The sequence below is a fragment of the Mytilus californianus genome, unplaced genomic scaffold (genome assembly GCF_021869535.1).
Source record: "Mytilus californianus isolate M0D057914Y unplaced genomic scaffold, xbMytCali1.0.p SCAF_6, whole genome shotgun sequence".
Taxonomy (NCBI): Eukaryota; Metazoa; Mollusca; class Bivalvia; order Mytilida; family Mytilidae; genus Mytilus; species Mytilus californianus.
The window spans coordinates 39,528,600-39,551,291 of record NW_026262712.1 but is presented as its reverse complement, the minus strand read 5'-3'; the positions used below and the strand labels follow the sequence as shown (position 1 = coordinate 39,551,291).

At 32.9% G+C, this 22,692-nt stretch overlaps 1 protein-coding gene and 1 long non-coding RNA gene across 17 annotated transcripts in view; one reads left to right on the top strand and one right to left on the bottom strand.

Annotated features, from left to right (window-relative positions):
* Positions 1-8,809, top strand: part of LOC127706407 (sulfotransferase 1C2-like) — a 55,010-nt gene extending 46,201 nt beyond the window's left edge. For all 16 annotated transcript variants that reach the window (XM_052211006.1, XM_052210995.1, XM_052211005.1 and 13 more), the window contains one exon: positions 8,684-8,809. In XM_052211006.1, coding sequence (XP_052066966.1) covers positions 8,684-8,793 — 110 coding nt within the window. In that variant the 3' untranslated portion in view covers positions 8,794-8,809. The remainder of the gene's footprint in view (positions 1-8,683) is intronic.
* A 6,317-nt stretch (positions 8,810-15,126) lies between these two features.
* LOC127705122 (uncharacterized) lies at positions 15,127-20,437 on the bottom strand. The gene is made up of 5 exons (XR_007983681.1): positions 20,318-20,437; positions 19,008-19,031; positions 18,038-18,159; positions 16,411-16,531; positions 15,127-15,462 (listed from the first exon to the last, which is right to left on the bottom strand). It is a non-coding gene; the product is annotated as an uncharacterized LOC127705122 (long non-coding RNA).
* Positions 20,438-22,692: the final 2,255 nt, after the last annotated feature.

Genomic DNA, 22,692 nt, shown 5'->3' with positions numbered 1-22,692 from the left:
TAGACTTATACAACTCTGTATTTGGTTTTGGAATTATAAAATTATCTGAGGACGAAAATCTCGTATTTTATTTTGGGTTTTTCAGAAGCTGATAAAATAAGACTGGACATATATTCTGGACCTAAGCCATGTTTTGCCTTATACATTAGTAATGATTTATGATAATGTATTCTTTGTGTAATCGGCACAATGTTACATTCGTGAAATAATTCGCTTGAAGGTTTGGTGTAATCATGTTCGTCTAAAATTATTCTTGCTGCTCTCTTTTGCAGTTTTAGTAAACTATCTAATAGAAAGTTATTACAGTTTCCCCATATTGAACAACAATAATCTAAGTGAGGTAAAACGTAAGCGTTATATAACATTTGTCTAGCTTTGTGATTTAAATATTTCTTTATCCTTTTTAGTAAAGCTAAAGAAGAGTTAACCCTTTTTATGATATAATCAATATGAGAAGACCAGGACAGAGATGCATCAACAAAAATACCTAGAACCTTTTCACATGTACTTTCTTTAATTTGTTGTCCATTCATAGCAATATTAATGTTTTCATTTGATGTAACTGAAAGCTTCTGTTTAGAGCCAATACATATAGCCTTCGTTTTAGATACATTTACAGCCATTTTATTGTCATCATACCAGCGAAAAATATCTTGTAAAACCGTATTAAGTTTTTGACTGATACAACTTTTGTTTTGTCCAATGACTGATATGGTGCTATCATCAGCAAATAAATCGGTGTTATGATTAGGATTAGACAAAGGAAGATCATTTATAAAAATTAAAAACAACACAGGTCCTAAAACGGATCCTTGAGGTACACCCGTTTTTTGTTTTTGTAAGTCTGAAAATGTATTTGAAATAGATACCATCTGATATCTGTCAGCCAAATATGATGTAAACCATCGTAACGAAGTATAAGCAAATTTGTATTTGTTTAATTTTTGAATAAGCAGTTCATGATTGAGAAGATCAAAGGCTTTTGCTAGATCTAGAAACACTGCCCCAACAAGATTGCCATCATCAATGGCTTTAAGCCATTTATCCAATAAAGCTGTTAACGCAGTTTGACAAGAATGGTTCACGCGAAAGCCTGACTGCATTCTATAAAATAAGTTGTATTTATTAAGATACTTTACTAAGTGTGTTTTCACATGTTTTTCGAGGATTTTAGAAATGAGTGGTAAAATTACAATTGGTCTGTAATTAAAAACATCCTGTTTTGAAACGTTGTTCTTATAAAATGGTATGACTTTTGCAAGTTTAAATGAAGATGGAAAAATACATTTTTTAATTCTTAAGTTAAAAATATGACAAAGTGGTAGTGAAATAGCATGAGAAGACATCTTTAAAAACTTTGCACTTATGTTATCAAGACCTGTTGCTTTTGATTCATCTAGTGCTTTTAGTTGTAAACACACAAAATCATTACTCATAAGTGGTATAGAAAAATACACGTTATCTGGTACATGACCCGATATGAAATCATCAAGTTTGTTAAAGGAACTATTGTTGCTGTTTTGATTTATATTAAGATTATCTGTGATATTTGTGAAATAAGCATTAAATACATCAGCAACGCTTTTTCGGTTCTAAAATTTCCTTTTTGTTACAATCACTAATGATTTTAATACTGGTATGATTGTCGGTTCCGTTGACAGTATGTAGGTGCTTCCATAATTTACTACTGTTTCCCTTTTTCTGTTCTATGATATTGGTATAATAATTTTGTTTAGAGTTTTCGATGAGATATTTGACTTTGTTTCTCCAGAATCTATAACTATACATATCTTTTTTCTTATGATAAAAATCACGTTTTCTCATGCTATCTAGAATTTCATCATTCATCCACTCATTTTGATACAAACGTTTTACTCTCTTTTTAATGAGTGGAGCATGATGATTTAATACTTCAGTAAAAATATTTAAAAATGACAACAATGCTTCTTCGGGGTCATCAATTTCTAAAACACTATCAAATGAACACTGTGATATTTGATTGATAAAATCATTTTCATTAAAAGGTTTAGTAGATCTGAACGTAATATATTCATGAATTTTCTTTTTCGATTTTAACCCTCTTTTGTGAGAAATGCATACTGGATAATGGTCACTGATAGAATACTTTGGAACAGAAAAAAAAAAAATGAATATTATCTGGTTCATTACTATAAATATGGTCTACCAAAGTGGAAGATGTTTGTGTGACTCGAGAGGGAACTGAGACTATTTGAGACAAGTTAAAAATGTTTTTCAAATGGGACCATTTAGCTGGAATTTTTCTCGACGCCAAATCAATATTTAAGTCACCCAAAATAATAATTTCCGTATCTTTAATATCAACATTTGTTAACATTGATTCAAATTTTGTAATCCACTCTGCATTACTATTTGGTGGTCTATATATGTTACCAAGTAATATAGGTTTTTGATGAACAAAAATAATTTCCACCCACATTGATTCTATATCATCCTTTTCCAAATCATATCGTCTAATTGTGGTTAACATGTTAGAAATATAAATTAAAAACCCACCCCCAGATTTTCCAATTCTGTCTTTTCTGTTTGTATCATAACCTTTAATATCTATTTCTTTATTTTGGACAGAATTTGACAAAAAATGTTTCACACAAACACAGCACATCTGTGTTAGATTTTGATAGCAAATATTTAATTTCAGAAAACTTTGGCAATATATGATTTATGTTTAAGTGACATATATAAAGTGACTTTTGTGGAAATATAAAAGGGTTTATAAAAGGAGATGATTTGGGGTTAGATAATAGAATATGTGTTGCAGTACATAAATACAAAATAACAATACTGACAAGATTTCCCAAAATGAAGTTACATTTTCTGGTAGGAGAAAGGTTATTGTGAAAATCCTTTACCTCCAGTACGCTTGACTGAACACATTTTGTTGTTGAGTTGTTGAGTTGTTGTGTTGAATGGTATACATCTCCTCCCTGTTGACCTCACCGATTGAAAATTTGATTGAGTTTTTGATGTACAATCCGACAAATTAAGCAACGTGTTCACGCACGAGATAATGTTATGACTTAAAACTTTGGCACTAGCAACATTTGTATGAACATGGTCTGCAAATAAAGTAAGATTGGGCTGGTCTCCATATAGAAAGTCTAAAGTATTGTCTAGAATTTCCACATGTTGTTCCTCTAGAGATAAAAGACGGTTGTTGATATCATAAATTGTACGGTTAGCTTGATAATGAGTTGGCCTTGGTAAGATTGAGGAAATTACCAGCTTAATTCTTGGTAAGCTCTGTCTAACTGTACAAATTAAATTTCGATAGTCGTCAATTATAGCAGGAACAGAGTCTCCATCTGATACGTTGTTAGTGCCCACATGAACAACAATGACATCTACATAATCAAGTTTGCCTTCTGAGATGTACTGAATTAGGCAATCTTCAATGTCTCTGATTCGTCCTCCCCGAATAGTCTTTACTTTAGTTTTGATATGTTCAGTTGACATTTTCCTTGGAGACATTTTTTTGAGAGTTGAACTCCCAACAAGAAATAAGTTTTTCTTCTCACTAGAACGAAGAAAATGCGGATAAGTAGAGTTGACTTCACGGTCCGTGTATTTTGTATTTATTTGTGACCTTTGTCTTTCTATATAAGTAGGATTGTGCGTATCATGGTGGTTCCCGAGATTTGTCCTATTTAAAGTAAATGGCTTATTAGAGCTACTTGGAAATCCACTTTTAACAGCGTTGCTGTATGTTCCAGGTGTAGTTTTATTTGTAGCAGAATTTCTTTCCTCTCTTTTTCTATTTGGTGTTTCTGTCACGGTTTCTGGTAATACGTTGACGTGAGATGATTTTAAATTAACAGATTTAATCTCATTAGAAACGGCATTTAATTTGTCCCACAAGCTGTTTGAATTATTTACAAATGCCTTATTGTTTATCTCGATTTCCGATTTAATGAGTTGTGTTTCTGTAAAGACTTCTTGAACGGAGGTTAAAGCTGAATTGGTTTGAGTTTTAACCGTGTTTGCTAATGATGCAAATTTGTCTTTAATCTCCTGAAACTGACTGTTTGACGAGTCAATATGACAGTTAAGGGCATCATTTAAGTTTAAAACTTCCTCAGATGTTGACAGTAAAAGACTTTCAATTCTCCTGAGTGCTGACATTGTACAGAAAGACGGAGATTTTGCCTTAATACTAGTTTTGCGTACTAGTTTATTGTTACTTGGAAGCGGGGTTGCTACCTTCATTGGTATAGTTTCCTCTTCATCGTCGTTCCATTCAATGTTGTTACACACATTCACGGTACTCTGGTTATTTGCTTGAACGGTGTTTCCAGACGATGCTTTTATATTCAACGCAAGTTTTGCGAGTTTATCGGCTTCAATATGACCGATTTCAGAATCACGAGCAATGTGCACCCATGATACGTTTATATTCGATAACAAATTATCTATTTCTGACCAGAGCTCCTTGTTTTTCACATCTTTTCCGGAAGATTTAAGTTTCCAGTTGTTGCTTTTCCAATAAACAATGTCATTTGTTATACCTCTAACTAAATATTCACTGTCTGTTTTAATGTTAATGTTTGATATTTGATTATCGTGTATTTGTTGAAGGCATTTTACGGCAGCATACAGTTCCCCAGTATTGTTTGTTTGCTTGTAAGATTCAGGAACTGGTCCATTTATATTATTGATGTTATTTGGTTCCCAAAATATACCATAACTGGCCTTTGCCAATGGCTTGCCGTTATTCTTGCAAGCTCCATCAATGTATACTTCCATTTTTAAATGTCCGTACAGTTCAGGAAAACGTTAACGTTGTTTTCGCGGGCTTTTCTGATATGACGTGATGGACATGGTTTTGATTTATAAATATCGTTTTTTTTTGTGTTTTGTTACAATAAAAATGTTAATAGTAATAACAAATTGAAATAATTGGCCATACAGTTATACATTTTGAAGTCTATCAAACAGTAAATCCATCGTAAATCACGAATCGAGTTTTTCTTAAAAAAAAACAACATCCACAACGGATCACAGCAACTCGTCTCAAATGTAGAATACAATATAAAAGTGTCCAGAAATGACAAATAACTTCGAACAATGTTAGTAGATGCTTTAGAAAGTAATTTCAACACTTTAAAAGTCCTATGATCACCGGGAATAAATAAAAATCCTGCATTGAAGGATCGTGAAATTTTTAGGCAGCCATTAGACCTTCGTGACGTCATTTGAGTTGTTTTTATGCTAAATATACAAATATTAAAATTATTCTAGTGCATCATGTCCGTTCCTATCAATATTTCTGTTTAAAAAAACAAGAGAAGGCTGACACCAAAAGAATCAATAAAAATTCAAAGTTAAGAAAGTGGATAAAAAAACAACAACAGCAACACCATGACAAAGTACATAAATAACTAGAGTTGTTTGTATAGTGTGACTTATACCCCTGTAGATGCATTTGAGTTGCTCATCTCGCTAACTTAACTGCTTATTATAAGAATACTCGGACTCTCTAACGACAAAACGACAAAACGACAAACAGCAGTCTTCAAAACATTACATAGAAAACTAAATACTGAGCAACATAAACCCCACAAACAGGAGGGGTAATATTGCTCATTCGGGACGATGAGCAGATGTTTTTAAATTTTCTAGAACTAATAGATTCCGTTCTATTTCAAAACAGCGTTTATTTTAACATCACATTAACCAATGTTGTCCTGATATGTATGTAATATTTGCCACTGTAAGTTAAATTTATTGATTGATTGATAGGTGCTTAACGTCACTTTCAACTTCAATTGTGCTTTTTCGTGGCGGTCAGTTTTTTAATTGGAGGACGAAACCGGAGTCCCGGGAGAAAACCACCGACCTTTGGTAGGAAAACTGACAATCCTAATCAATTAAGTTTGGAGTCGAGTGCACCCGCACGAGCGGGGTTCGAACTCACAACCTCAGTATTGACTGGCTAGTGATAACAGTAGTTGAACTACTTAGATCACTCAGCCACCGAGGCCCCTGTAAGTTAAACATCGTCAGAATATACCTTTGAGTTATTTTATAATTATTTGAGTGTACAACACAACAATTTTAAATTGCTGATACATGTTCTTAGGCTATATATACAAAAAAGAGGCGAAAAATACCAAAGGGACATTCAAAAGTCTAAATTAAACTGACAACGCTATGGCACAAAATAAAAAATATTCGTACATAGAAGAAAATGTCGAATTTAGTTGTAAGACATTGGCAATCGAAAAGAAAAACGAGATTTGCCGAGCTTTTCTCTTATTTCATAGCGTAGATTTCGACTACTGAACATATTGCTAGCTTAGCCGCTAAATAGATCTAGAAAATTATTGCTATCTAGAGAATCCAACATGGCGTCGGATAGGTTGGTTATAATGACGTCAATTGGATAGCCTAGCTACATACCATATCGTTCAACATAGATAGATATCTAAGACATAGCGGCTATACTAGCTGCTACAATATAGAACGCAACCCTGGCAGAATATAGTTGTGACGCAAATAATAATTGGAATTTAACTGTAATTCATAATATACACAGGATACCAGGGTTGCGTTCAGTATCGTAGCTGCTACGTAGCGCTGCCTAGATTTTGGCTATTGAACGTATAGCTAGCCTAGCCGCTAAATCGATCTAGATAGCCCCAAAAATGCATGCTATCTAGATAATCCAAAATGGCGTCGGAAAGATTATTGCTAATGACGTCATTTTGATACTGTAAATTCAAAAATTTTTGATACTGTAAATTCAAAAATTATTGCGAGGTTTTTATTAATGCGAATAATGCGACTACTTGAGTATCGAAATAATAAGAACTCGCATTCTAATATCAATTACATGTATCTGTATGTAGTTTTTCTTAAGATCGCAATAATTAAACTCGCATTTTTGTTGATTCTTCACAAATCTCAATAATAAATGCACGAAATAATTTCTGAATTTTTATAGTAGGCTAGCTACGTAGCATATCGTTCAACATAGATAGGTATCTAATACAAAGCGGCTATACTAGCTACTACGATATTGAACGAAACCAGGAGACTATATACGTATACAATATCGCTTTCTGTAATCTGTACACCTTTATTTGTAAACAAGTCTAAATTGAAAACAACGTTCAAACCTGTGATTGCGTTGGATAAAAACCGCAATTTTTATGCGTGTGCATGCAAAAAAAATTTCTTGTTAGAGGGGTCTAAATACAGCACAAACAACATTTTCCAAAAGACCAAAAAAGTGAAAAAGTATATCTAAACAAAACGCATTTGACTAACAGGTCGAACAACAAATGTTCTTAAACCCTGCTGACTGCCATTGGCGATTGCCAAATAAACGGATCACCGATGTAATAAATGGATCTTAATTATAAATTTCATACTAAACAGAAAACAATAAACTTGCGGAAAAGATGATATACCGCAAACAAAAGGTGCCAAGGGTTTTGTACATTAATCCGGATTTCGACAATTAATGTCTCTTCAGTGATGTTAGGAATCGAAACGGTATTTGGAAGGCCATATAATTTACCTCAATTTAGGATAGACTCTTGAATTTTGAAAGAGTCGAAATAGGATGAACGGATCATATAAACCCGAAGGCAAATATAATACAAGCCCAAACGAAAAAATATAAACAAGTCTAAATTGAAAACAACGTTCAAACCTATGATTGCGTTGGATAAAAACCGCAATTTTTATACGTGTGCATGCAAAACAAATTTCTTGTTAGAGGGGTCTAAATACAGCACAAACAACATTTTCCAAAAGACCAAAAAAGTGAAAAAGTATATCTAAACAAAACGCATTTGACTTACAGGTCGAACAACAAATGTGCTTAAACCCTGCTGACTGCCATTGGCGATTGCAAAATAAACGGATCACCGATGTAATAAATGGATCTTAATTATAAATTTCATACTAAACAGAAAACAATAAACTTGCGGAAAAGATGATATACCGCAAACAAAAGGTGCAAAGGTTTTTTGTACACCATATCCGGATTTCGACAATTAATGTCTCTTCAGTGATGTTAGGAATCGAAACGGTATTTGGAAGGCTATATAATTTACCTAAATTTAGGATAGACTCTTGAATTTTGAAAGAGTCGAAATAGAATGAACGGATTATATAAACCCGAAGGCAAATATAATACAAGCCCAAACGAAAAAATATAAACAAGTCTAAATTGAAAACAATGTCAAACCTATGATTGCGTTGGATAAAAACCGAAATTTTTATACGTGTGCATGCAAAACAAATTTCTTGTTAGAGGGGTCTAAATGTCGAAATCCGGATATGGTGTACAAAAACCTTTGCACCTTTTGTTTGCGGTATATCATCTTTTCCGCAAGTTTATTGTGTTTTCTGTTTAGTATGAAATTTATAATTAAGATCCATTTATTACATCGGTGATCCGTTTATTTGGCAATCGCCAATGGCAGTCAGCTGGGTTTAAGAACATTTGTTGTTCGACCTGTTAGTCAAATGCGTTTTGTTTAAATATACTTTTTCACCTTTATATGTATATATAGAAGAAAGAGCATTGGGTTATAAGCGTTTTACTTCATACAAAATTTCCTTTAACTAATGTGCATGTTCATCAATTAAAGTTTTATTTCATAAAAATAACCTTTATTTTCTCTTTTTTCAGGAATTGTTGGAGACTGGAAAAACCACTTCACAGTAGCACAAAATGAACAATTTGATGCCCAATATGCTGAAGAGTTTCAGGACAGTTCATACAAATATATGTTTGATTAAAAATTGTGTCATTTGGTCTTTTGTGGAGAGTTGTGTTATTGGCAATCATACCACATCTTCTTATTTTTATATGTCTTGAAATAATAGAATAGAAAATTTTCTACAAATATTTCAATTCGTACTGTTATTGGGTTTTCTTTCATCTGGAAGACTGTTCAGTTAAAGTTATGATCACACAATCGACTAGTCGGTATGACAAGAATTTAGGTCTTATTTTAATTCCACATTCAATGCCTTATTTCACTTTTCTTCCACACATAACTTTTATTGTATAATTTTTAACTATATCAATATTATTATAAAATGTGAATCAAACATCAACAAATGGTACAAAGCCATACTGCAGCACCAGACTCTTTACCAGTTAAATAAGTTGTGTAGTAACATCAATGAGACCGCAATTAAACGATAACAAATACCATACACTTATAGCGGACAGCACATAGTCTTCAACAATATAAAGATGACGATATGACGATCTCTTTAATCGCCCCTATGTATCAGATGTACATATAAATAAAGGCAACAGTTGTATACCGCTGTTCGAAATTCATAAATCGATTGAGAAAAAAAACAAATCCGGGTTACAAACTAAAACTGAGGGAAACACATCATATATAAGAGGAGAACTACGACACAACAGAAACACAACATTAAAATGTAACACACACGGAAACGAACTTTAATATAACAATGGCCATTTTCCTGACTTGGTTCATATCTGTGAACATAGAGCTGAGATAGATTGTTGATTCTATTTTCTGAGTTTATCTGAATAACTATGATTTCAAATGCACTATTTTGATTTAACACAGATCAAGAAAGGGTTCAACTCGTTTTTTCAATCTGCATTTACAATTACACTATCCTTTTAGACATTACTAGTAAGATAAGTTAAGAACATTGGATAGATAGAATAAGTAAGTTTAAAAAAGCTCTTCTGAACTTTCTTCTGAATACGACTTACATTTTCTCTGTAAATATACATTCAATACAAAAGTTACCTTAATGACGAGCGCAGTTCAACGCCACTTTCCATTAAAGGTGCCTTTAAGTTGAAGTATGAAAGAGGGTATGGATGGGTGTTTACAGAATAGAGAATAATGGGCAAAAAATATAAAGAATAGAGAATAATGAGGTGCTAACATATAAAAAATAGAGACAAATGGACAAAACGTATAATGAATAGAGAAAAATGGTATAACAAAATTTAAAGAATACAGAAATGAAGGACCCCCCCCCCCCCTTCTCCCCCTCCATCCAGACCCTCAGGAAAATTTAGTGTTAAACTAGTTTAAACATGATGATCAAACATATATATTATATAACATCTTATAGAACAGTTACACTTCATGGTATTTGTTCGTGGTCTGTGTTATCATTTATGTGTACCGTTGGTTATCATTTTTCTCTCCTTTTTTTTTGAACTCTGATGTCTATTTGTCTTCGAATTTTTAATTTTGAATGTCTTATGCTATTTGTATGATCTTTTCATTTCTAAAATATATTTCGTATTTATTTGATCTCATTTTTGTTGACGTTTCGACATCTCATGCGTGCCTAATGTATGTTAATGTTTTAAGAAAATATTATTTTAAAAAAAGGTGTGAACGGTTGACAGGGTTTGCATATACATGTTTATATCACATTACATTAGGAATTTTATTAAATTTTGTTACAAGGTAAGAAAGATAAATTTTATCTGTGTTGTATTGGCTTTATTTTTCATCAAATAATTAAATTTCTAAAATTCAAAAATTCATTTAAAATTTGTTAGTTTAGATATTTAATCAAATTTTGAAAATACTAAACTTAACGTGCAGTATTGGTTATTTCGCTTTTTGAAAGTTTGATTTTTTGTTTGATTTTTTATTAAGAAATTAACAATAGAAAACGGTCGAAAAGAGAACATATGTATATTTCATTATCGCGTTTGGGGTACCTTTAAAGTGCGAAACGGAATGAAAACGGAACGAAACGAAACAAAACAACACGAAATGTATAAAATAAAACAAGAGACAGACGTTTGTAAGCGGTAAAAAATTGAATAACAAAATAAATATTTCTCAAAAGCGGAGAACTTGTTTCAGAATTAGACTATGATCATTCTTAGTTAGGAATAAAAAGCAAATAAAAAAAAAAAAAATAAAGAGGTTGTATTTTCTCAAATGAGATAACAGTATCCTGAATTTTTTAAGATTGGCTTCTTTTGAAAAACAAGAACACAATTTTAAACATATTGAAAGCTGCATTAAACAGATTAATTTACTTTAAAAAAAATCTCTGACATAAGCTAAGCTTTTCATATAAATCATTCAAAACTATTTGGTTCTCACAATTAATCAAGAAATAACAGCGAATTTCGAATTTATTGGTCGAAATGGACAAAATAAATTCTCCTTTTTCACTATCGTGTTTATTCTACAATTTTGCCCAGACGTCACTTCCTAAAAAAAAGCGCCCATCATTTATGAGTACTGACATGAGTACTGACATCATTTATAACAAACCTTTCTAAAATTGTTTACCTCTAAGAGGGAATCGGGAATAAAGATATGGTCATTGAGGTCCTGTTCCAACCCGCAGTAAAACCCTTGCCAAAGTGGGGCGTCCGTTTGGCTGTGCGGGATGTACAAATATGCAGTCATGTCAGGTCAGAAAGTGGCTTGTATAGAGAGTGCCACGCTCCCTATCCAATACACTCTTATTTTCCAGTGGCAGTCTAAATTTTCCTACCTTCATCCCGAACGGCCCCTAATACAGGACCTAGCTATTGTGTTTTTTTTGTTTTTTTTTTTGTAATGTGTTCTCGTCCTCAACATGCATTGCATATTTGCCACTAGACGTTAGAGAACCAACAATTAATCATCTAAAATTATGTGTATACAAATTTACAAATTTTAAAGAAACTAAAATTCAACTACCTAAGGCAAAAGTGACCTTAGATGGATTTTGCTGATTCTTAGGTCTCTTTTGCTCTTTTAGCTCTTAAACTGTTTCGTTTCTTATACATCATTGGCTTTAAAATAAATTCATCATAGATACCAGGATTGAAAATATTCAAATATTCAGCTTTGCGCGTTCTGGATGAAGTAAATCCAGAAAAGTGCTTCGGACGCATGACATTTATAAAGTGTTGTTTTCCTTTTTTATTGGATACTCCATTCAATTCAAATGTTATTGAAATTGAAAATATTATGAGTCCCTGTACTCGGTTCTAAAGACAGTTTTAAAAAGGACCCAGTGAATTCTTATATATCGTAATACAAGTAATACTGCAAGGTTACTGTAAAATGTTTTCAGTACAGAAAATTAGCAGCAAGACGAAAATGGTTAAAAATTGATCAACATTGTAAAAATTAAACAACAAAATTACCGAACTCCAAGGAAAATTCAAAACGGAAAGTCCCTTAACAATTGGCAAAATCAAAAGCTCAAACACATCAAAAGAATTAATAACAACTGTCATATTACTGACTCGGTACAGGCATTTCCTTATGTAGAAAATGGTGGATTAAACCTGATTTAAAGCAAGCTAAACTTATCACTTGTATGACAGTTTTATGAAAATCCATTATATTGACAACAATGTGTGAACAAAACAAACAGACTAATAGGTAAAAATGTCAAAAATAGGGGTACAGCAGTCAACATTGTGTTATAAACTTAATCACTATAACACAAACAAATATGTCAATAAAGAAAAACAAAATGCGGGTTTTACTTGCTGTGTTGAAGACCCATCGGTTGCCTTCGGCTGTTTTCTGCTCTTTGGTCGGGTTGTTGTTTCTTTGACACATTCCCCATTTCTATTCTCAATTTTATAGACGAATCACATACGAAAAAATGAAATACAAGAATACAAAAAATGACCATAGAACAATAACACGATGGCGGGATGAATAAGTACCGAATCACGCCAAACGGATATATCCAAAAATGGACCAAACAGTAAAGGTTAATAATTAACTAAGACAAATAAAAGAACATGATAACACGTTTTAAAATGAGAAACAACGTCAGTACCTAGAATCTATACATCATGTATTATTTTAAGTGGACAGTGGCGCAGCTGTCCACTTAGCCCATTTGGTTGCGCAGCTGTCCATTTAGCCCATTTGGTTGCGCAAGCTGTCCAGTTAGCCCATTTGGTTGTGTAATGGGATATTTTGGGTTGTACAACTGTCCGCTTAGCCCAATTGGTTACACAACTTATTGTTGGTGAATTAGCTTCCCTTTTATGGATGATTAACCCGTATCGGATTACACAACTGATCACTTAGCTCATATGGTTGTGTATAGGGTGGTAATAAAATAATCTATAACCCAATGAGCTGACGTCATATCAAAGATTTCTTTTATACGCGAATAGATTATAAAGCATTCAATATTTTAGAAGGGAAGAAGATGGGTGTGCGTTTTGTATATGGAGATTTATTAAAAACAAAAGACGTTAATGTAGTCATACATCAGGTGAACTGTCTATGCATTAGATCTCATGGTTTGTCTCGACAGATAGCTGAAAAATTTCCATGGGCCGATATCTATTCCACCCGTAAAGCTGAAAACTGTAGGAATTTAGCTATTTTAGAAGACAGAGGAATTCCCGGAACGATTCGAGTCTTTAAATCCCCACAAGATTTGAATCCAGATATCGTGTGTTTCTTAAGTCAATGGGATTTTGGAACGGTAAATCAAGACTATAGACACATACCTCCATATAAAGATACTAGAGAGAACAGACTACATTGGTTTCGCCAGTGTTTAGAAGAATTGACAACACTTAACATTAAATCTGCTGGAATACCACATAATATCGGTTGTGGATTAGGAGGTGGTGATTGGACTGAATACTATAACATAATTAGTGATTTTGCAAAAAGAACAAACACCGAAATTGAAATTTACATACCTAGCCTTACAAAGGGATGAACGTAGAACCATACTTTATGAATGCTTTCGAATTTAAACCAGTTCATCCTAACATGTCACATTTCATAACCAGAGAACAGACGTATAAAAACTGGCCAACTCAACTCATCCAAAAACCAAACGAATTCATAAAAAATGGATTTTTCTACACCAATATCGGAGATCGCGTGACTTGTTTCTATTGTGATATTACTTTGAAACAATGGACTGAAAGCGATAATGTGGAACATGAACACTTAAAATGGGAACCTAATTGTTTATTTGCAAAAATGGTATCTTGTGAAGTACCCCATTTCAATGTTTTGAGATAAACCTTCATTTTTTTTTAATTCAAATAGTGACGTCACTACTGAGACTATATTAAACCTTATTAAGTTTTGATCTACCATTTTAACATTTACTCTTGTTGAATACAGACGCTATGGATGTTAATCAAGTCGAGAGATATATAAAACACACTATGAACTTCCTATATGCTAGAACTATATTAGAACTTCTAAATGATGTTGTCAGAGAAAATTGTTATGGATGTGAAGTTGACCATCCAAGCCAAGTGAACCATACATGTCTAATGTGGACAAACATTGAACATTTACATACTTATCTAGATCTTACTTTTAACAAAATAGATCAGAGGAACATAGTGAACCAACTTCGGAATCAAGTTGAACTAATGGAACTTCCCGAACATAACAAAACAATTGTGCTTGAACAATTTGAGGACTGGTGTAAAATTCATAAACCTAAACTTGATGATGTGAGGGATACAACCGAAAGACTGCTCTTGCTTGAAAATCGATTTGAATAATTTTAAACATTTGGTGTTTTAAAACAGTCTTGTCAGAATATTTACCATGAACAGACGTATACTTCAAAACTCTGCTTTTATCAAAGCATTGTATTATGCTGAACCTAGAGACAGAAAAGTTTTGATTGAATCTATATCTCGGGACCAGATTGGTGCGATCTCTGACATTGCTTCTAAAATTCTTCAAAGGAGAGTTGTAGTGAACAATATACATAGAGAAAAACTTAAACAGTTTAAACAAACAATACGAGTTTTAGCCAATCCAAGGATAAATGCAAGAAGAAAAATGCGAACTATGTTAGTATTTCATAGAGTGATACCATTACTAGTTAAACCAATTCTTCATTTATTGGATGAACAATAAATACCAATGACTGCATACAACAATTTGTTTTCTATTTATTTTGTATGGTATGTTTTATGATGCATGTATAACTGAAATAAACTATATTATGAAACTTATTTTTTGGGTTGTTGTTCATGGTGATGAATATTTTCTTAAAGATTCACATGATGTATTAATGTTATGATAAAAACACAAAGACTTCACTCTACCACTCATTTTGTGTATTTCTCTCAAGATGAATAAAACAAAAACAGTACATGATTTATTAAGAAAATCATATTATGATTTATCTAAAGTTGGTGCATATTTAGGTCCAGACAAACTTTACAGAGTTTTAAAATCCAAAGGTATATCGGGTATTGGAAAACACAAAATTCGAAAATGGCTTCACAATCAAGACAGTTATAGTCTGAGAAAGGAACTAAGACGACGCTTCACCAGAACTCGAGTCATTGTGTCAGGAATACATGATCAGTTCGATATGGATTTGATTGATGTATCCAATATAAAAAGCCAAAACTCAGGTGTGAATTTCCTGCTTGTGGTAATTGACATCTTCTCCAAGTATACTTGGATTGAGACTCTGAAAAATAAAACAGCGAAAGAAGTTGTAGCTGCATTAAAAAAAAATACTTAAGCATATTTCATTTAGAAAATGTAGGTCTGACAAAGGATCAGAGTTCAACAACAAAATAATGAAAGCCTATCTAAAAAGCAAAAACATTTACTATTTTACCACATAAAATTCCGAAACGAAAGCTAATTTTGCTGAAAGAGTAATTAAAACCATAAAAAATATGTTGTATCGTTATTTCACGAAACAAAGAACACATCGATATATCAATGTGCTACAAGATCTTGTCAAGACCTATAATTCAACACCTCATAGAAGCCTCAACAACATCGCTCCAAAGGATGTAAACAATGAAAATGAGGCTGACATATGGGCTTTCATGTATTTGAAACCTAAAAAACCTACGAAACCTAAAAAATTTAATTTTAAAGTGAACGATACAGTCAGACTCTCTAAAATTTATAAAGTATTCGATCGGTCTTATGATGAACATTTCACCAGAGAAATTTTTAAAATAAGAAAACGATTTCGAATGCAATCTATTCCAGTCTATAAAATTTCCGAATTTGATAATTCTGCCGTCTCGGGATTGTTTTATGAACAAGAAATGACAAAAGTTAATAAAGATGAAAACTCTATGTGGTATATTGAAAAGAAAATTAGAAAGCGTAAGCGAAATGGACTGATTCAGTGGTTAGTGAAATTTGAAGGTTGGCCAGATAAATATAATCAATGGATTGATGAGGATGTCATCAAAGAACCAAAGACCAACATCAAGTAAAGATGAGCATTTACGTTACCATGAGTAGTGATAAATCTTTAGAATATTTTCCTAATAACAAAGCTTTCAAGTTTAAAACGAATTTAAATGCACCACTTCTACTTGAGGGAGTTTGGAGAGTTGCTTTGATTGATGCAGACATAGTAAGCAGTACGTCAAGAACAGATGCAATTTACCTGTATTCGAGTATTTGTGGCGAATCAATTGTTGAAGGTGAGAAGAAACCACTCCTACGCAGATTACCACCTACCACTAGAGGAAATTGGTCTACCAGTATCGAAGCTCCTCACTACGTTTCTGTAAAAAGCAACAATATGTATGACATTGATATTTATATAACTAACAATCAAGATGATTTAGCTTCATTTTTAGATCAACCTTCAACTGTAACACTCCATTTTAAGTCATTCCCATTTTTCTAAAAAATGAATGTTAATAAAATGTACATTCCTGACACACAAAAATGGATTCAGTTTTATAAAAATGTAGGAACAAGTGGGCATAATCCATACATCAAGTATGCCAACAAATCAGAGAAACAATTAGGAGGTGGATAACTGATAGGAAGTCCTCGTCAGTTCATAACACCAATAAGTCCACCCCAAAAAGGCGAACATGATCAAAATGTGACAGTAAAATTAGTCTCACCAGTTCAACAATCTACGAATCAGGCCAAAGATGAAGTAAAAAGAGAAAATATTAAACAGGAGATAAAAAGAAAAAGATTACAAAATATTACCAGTCCTACAAGGAAACGTTCAAGGAAGCAGACGCGAAAAGTGAAAAAGAGTAAGAAAAACTCATCTGTAAAAAGACTCAAGAAATTAAAAAAGAAGAGTCATAAAAAACAAACTAAAGGAAAAAATAAAAAGACCTTGAAAAAAGAAAAGAAAAAACTATTGAAGTCTTCATTTAAGGACATTTTTGCTTAACCATGGCAGCTTTAACTACAGAAGGATTTCAGGCAGCACAACCCAGTGGGTTAGACTTATTTAGTCTCCCCCCTACTCAAACAGCTGTTTCTAGTATGTACTATGATGAACAGAGATCCACTTCACAATTAACAGGAAATGCCCCCATAGAATTTTCTATTGCGGCTCAAAATTCTTTAGAATATATAGACCTGAAAAGAAGCAAACTGTACTTAAGAGTCCGCATTAAACATGGCGATGGTTCATCTTTAAAAGCTACCGAATATGTGGGACCTGTAAACCTCTTTCTACAGTCATTGTTTAGTCAAGTAGACGTAACCATACAAAACAAGTTAGTTACTTCAACAACAACACACTATCCATATAAATCAATGATTCAAACACTACTTTCATATGGATCGGATGCTAAGAAATCTCAGCTTACTAGTCAATTGTGGATAAAAGATAAAACTGGACATTATGATGACAATGATGTTAAAAATGGAACCAATAGTTCACTATACAATCGATCACTCTATTTGACAGAGTCACAGACATGTGATTTAGAAGGCCCCCTTCTACATGACCTTTTTAATTTGGATAGGTATATTGTGAATGGAGTCGCCATTAATGTCAAACTGTATCGTTCTAGATCAGAATTTTGCCTTTTAACAAATGAAGCAAACCCAAATTTTGAGGTGGTTATTGAAGATATTGCGTTGAAAGTGTGTAAACTCCAAGTTAATCCATCTATTATTACAGCACATGCAGAAAAACTAAAATCAACTAATGCAAAATATCCATTCACGAGAACAGAGGTACGACTAATTTCCATCCCAGGTGGTAGTTTAAGTTTCAACTATAACAACTTATTCAATGGGTTAAGACCTACCCGAGTAGTAATTGGATTCGTAGATTCTGCAGCAGCTGCTGGAAGTTACACTCTCAATCCATTCAACTTTCAACACTTCAATTTGAGTCAGCTGGCTCTCAAACTAAATCAGGTTCCGGTGTCTGGAAATATAATGCAATTGAATTATGATGCACCAGGACGTGCAACTTTGCCCGCATTCACAAGCATGTTTGAAGTGACAAATAAATGGATGCGAGATAGTGGTAACTCATTAAATAGGGACGACATAGCAGGTGGTAATGCCTTATATTGTTTCGACGTTGAACCCAATTTTAGTGATGAAGGCCATTACCTTAATCTTTTAAAACAAGGAACATGCTCCATTGAAGCAGTTTTTAAGAAACCATTGAAAAAGGCAACAGCTTGTGTTGTCTACGCAGAGTATCCTAGTTATTTTGAAATAAATCTGGAAAGAGGAATTATCTTAGAATGAACACATTTCAACTACAATGTGTGATTGATTGTGATCCTGAAATGAAAAAACATATTAGTGGTGTATATGCAGCTGATGAAATACCTCATATAATATGGAAACCTTCAACTGGATTCATCGCCAATACAGACCCAATTTATCACCCTGGTCAACATTGGATTGCCTTTTATTTTAATGAAAATGGAATTATGGAATGTTTTGACTCTTACGGAAATTCTCCAGATAATTTTTCTCCGTATTTCAAACAATTTATGATGAACTATTCAAGAATTGAAGTGAATAAGAAAAGACTCCAGAGTAATGATACAACTGTATGTGGACAATACTGTTTGTTTTACTTGATGTGTCGAACTAGAGGATATTCTATGCACCAGATTACAGATTTCTTCAATCCAGACTTTCATTTAAATGATCAATTTGTATATAAATTCATTGATGAACGATTTTCTTGTTGTATATCATCTACTAGAAATAAATATCAAAAATGTTTGTGTGAAAAATAAATATTTTACTTACTTGTGTCGTTCTTTGTTTTTGTACCTGAAAGTATAAAATAGGAATAAATATTGTAAAAACATTCATTTTACAATTAGCTTTTATAGAGAATGGATGATTGGTGGAACAAGGAAAGCCTACTTAAGTTTCAAAGTCCAACTTCTATCTTTATTGTTGGCCCATCCAATTCAGGAAAAACTGTATACACAAAAAATATCCTAGAAAATGCAAATGGCATGTTTCAAATACCACCATCTAAGATATTTTATTGCTATAGTATTTAGCAAACTATTTATGAAGACATGAAGTCCTCCATCGCAAACATTGAATTTCACAAGGGTTTTCCCACTATGGAAGTGTTATCTGAATGGGGTGCTCTACAAGGTCACAAACTTCTAGTACTAGATGATCTTATGTTGGAAGCAGCAGACAGCACAGAATTGATACATTTATTAACAGCTGGAGTTCACCACTTTTCCATTTCATTGATCTTTATTTTTCAATCCCTTTATTTTAAAGGTAAAGCCATGAGAACTGCTTCTTTGAATTGTCATTATTTCATTTTATTTCGAAATTATCGCGATCAACTACAAGTTCAAACATTTGGGAAACAGATATTTCCAGGACAATTAAAATATTTCATGGATGCATACCAAAAGGCGAAAAAAATTAGATATCGTCCATTTACCATAGATTTAAATCCACATACAGACAAAACTTATCAGTTGACTACTGATCGTAGAGTTGGTCAGACACCTATTGTTTATCAGCCTTCAGAATGAACCAAAAACATGATCAAATACATTTAGTACAGTTTCTACTGGATATAAAGCAAAAACAGATTTCTCCTATAATCAAAATACTAACAAAAAAACAATTGCAAACGATCATTGAAATAATTTATAATGTTGTTCAAGGTGTTTGTACCATTTCTGATTCAAATAAAAGTATAATATCAAAGTATAAACACCTCATACGTAAACTAGTCTCCAAAAGATCAACACTTATACAAAGAAAAAATCTTTTATTAAAGATAAGACGTATTCTTCCAAAATTGGGTTGAAGGAGGAAATAAATCAAATAGTAGATGAAAAAAGTGGAATGAAGGAGGAAAACAAAGTAAAACCAACTATAGAGTTGATAAAAAATGAAAACCTTGAGAGAAAAATTGATTATAAGAAGTCGCAACCTAAAGAGGTTCAATCAATAAAAAATCAAAGAAAATCAAAGAAAAATAGTACATCTCAGCAAAATGGTGGTGGTGGAAAATTATATGTAAACATGAAGCCAAAACAATTTTTCTATCGTGAAAATAAAAATAAAAAACATACCTCGAAAAATAAATGGTTGTCATTCCCATTTTAGTAATCCAGAGAACCATCAGCCTGTGAAAAAAGAAAGCAAAAAAAAAAAAATGATGACGTCATCAGTTTAGAATGTTAACTTTTATATAAAAACGACTTAGAAGTCTTAATCATTAATCAGTATAAGATGAAACCTTCAACTTAACACCATGGCACAATCATTTATTAACCATGTATTATCAAATGGGAATAATCCTATAGAAAATCAAATTCGTGAACTAAGAAGTGAATATGCTACTAACATTGAATTTTCCGACTGCGATGAACAACAATTATTAAAAGCAGCTGATGAAATTGAAAATAACTTTTATCGAAAGAGAAAACTAGAGGATTTCAACAACAAGAATAATAAGAAATCCAAGGAAGATCATCAGTTCATGTGTGATCTCTGTGATAAAGTGTACAGACGCAAGAACACATTAACGCGACACTTAAGGTCACATTTCACAACTTTTTCTTGTGAAAATTGCAACGAATCCTTTAAATACAAATCTCCTTTGAAGAAACATAAAGTATCCTGTGGAAAAGCTAAAACGAAGAAATCGTCTCAACAAATGCAACCATCTACTTTCAATAACAAGGGACATACCTGCAATCATTGTGGAATACCTTTTACAGATTACGATTCCCTGTACCATCATGTTGCTTCAAATCATCCATTAAACCAATCTGGAGGTGACCTTCCAAAATCAGCTACACAAAGTACTCCCATATCTTCAACGAGTAGTAAAAACAGATATCGCTTTAGAAAAAGTGCAGTAAATAATGCGGTGAATCAAGTGAATATTATTCCTCATGATGATGAAAAGTATGATCTGTTACAATTTTCAGCAAATGTTAAAAAAGATGTAGAAAAAGAATTGGTTGTACAACACGGACAACAACGTAGTATTAAATGGTATATAAATGCAAGAGTTGAAATGGTTCGTGATGTTGATAATGAAGGCCAAGAAAAGGCTCATCCACATTTTCGTAGTAAAGTTTATACTTCATTGATAAATGAAAACAGCGAACATAACTTAAACGAAGCTTTTCAAGCCGTAAATCGAGCTATGGAAGAATTCATAAACAAAGGATCTAACTGGATTTTAAACAAAGTTTTAAGTCTAGAAGTAAACACTGTACCGTACTCACCAATTGCAGGTTCTAGTTACATGGATCTACCCAGAAAAATCAGATTAACTGGTGGTATAGTCAACATCAGGAACGATGACCAGCGTTGTTTCCTCTATAGTATTCTAGCCGCATTACACGAAGCACCTAATCATCCAGAACGCGTTTCACATTACCATCAATACGAAAATGAACTTAACATGAATGGTATTGATTATCCAGTCTCCTTGTCAAAAGTAGAGAAATTTGAAAAACAGAATAACATTTCTGTCAATGTGTTTGGATTTGAAGAGGGGGAAGTATTTCCGCTATATCTGTCAAAATTAGAGAATGGATGCAAAGAGGTGGACTTGCTTTATCTGTCAAATGAGAATCAAAGCCACTATTGCCTGATCAAGAATTTAGATCGTTTCCTGGGATCGATGACAAGATTTCACTCTAAAAGGTTTTACTGTAGACGATGCTTACATGGTTACATTAGGTGTGATTTGTTAGTAGAACACAAACTATATTGTAACAAGTTTGACTTTCAAAAGGTAACTTACCCCAAAAAAGGAAAAGACGATATTTTGGAATTTAAAGACCATGGGAAAATGTTACGCGTTCCCTTCGTCATTTATGCGGACTTTGAATGTTATGCTAAAAAAATAGATACATGTCTACCTAACCCAACCAATCCTTCAACCACTCATCAAACAAAATTCGAAGCTTGTGGCTATTCATATATTATCATAAGTTCCAATGATAAATATACAAAACCTGCTGAGGTATATCGAGGGGGTGATGCCGTAAAACATTTTTTTGAGGACATATTGAAAGAAGAGGAATACATTTCTGAAAAACTCAGTGTGATAGAACCTCTAATCATGAATGAGACTACTGAAAAGGCTTTTCAAAATGCAACCCATTGCTTCCTTTGTAAAAAGCCTTTTACAGACAAATTTATAAAGGTGAGAGATCACGATCACCTAGGAGTTGATGGAGACGTTGATTCACCGGATTATTCTAACTATCGTGGTGCTGCACATGTGAATTGCAACCTGAATTTGCAAATGCCTAAGCATTTCATCCCAGTCTATTTTCACAACTTACGTAATTTTGATGCGCATTTGCTACTCAGTGAAGCGGGGAAATATAAGGACAAAAAATTGACTTGCATACCCAACAACATGGAGAAGTACATTTCGTTCTCATTGGGAAAATTACGATTTTTGGATACATATCAATGC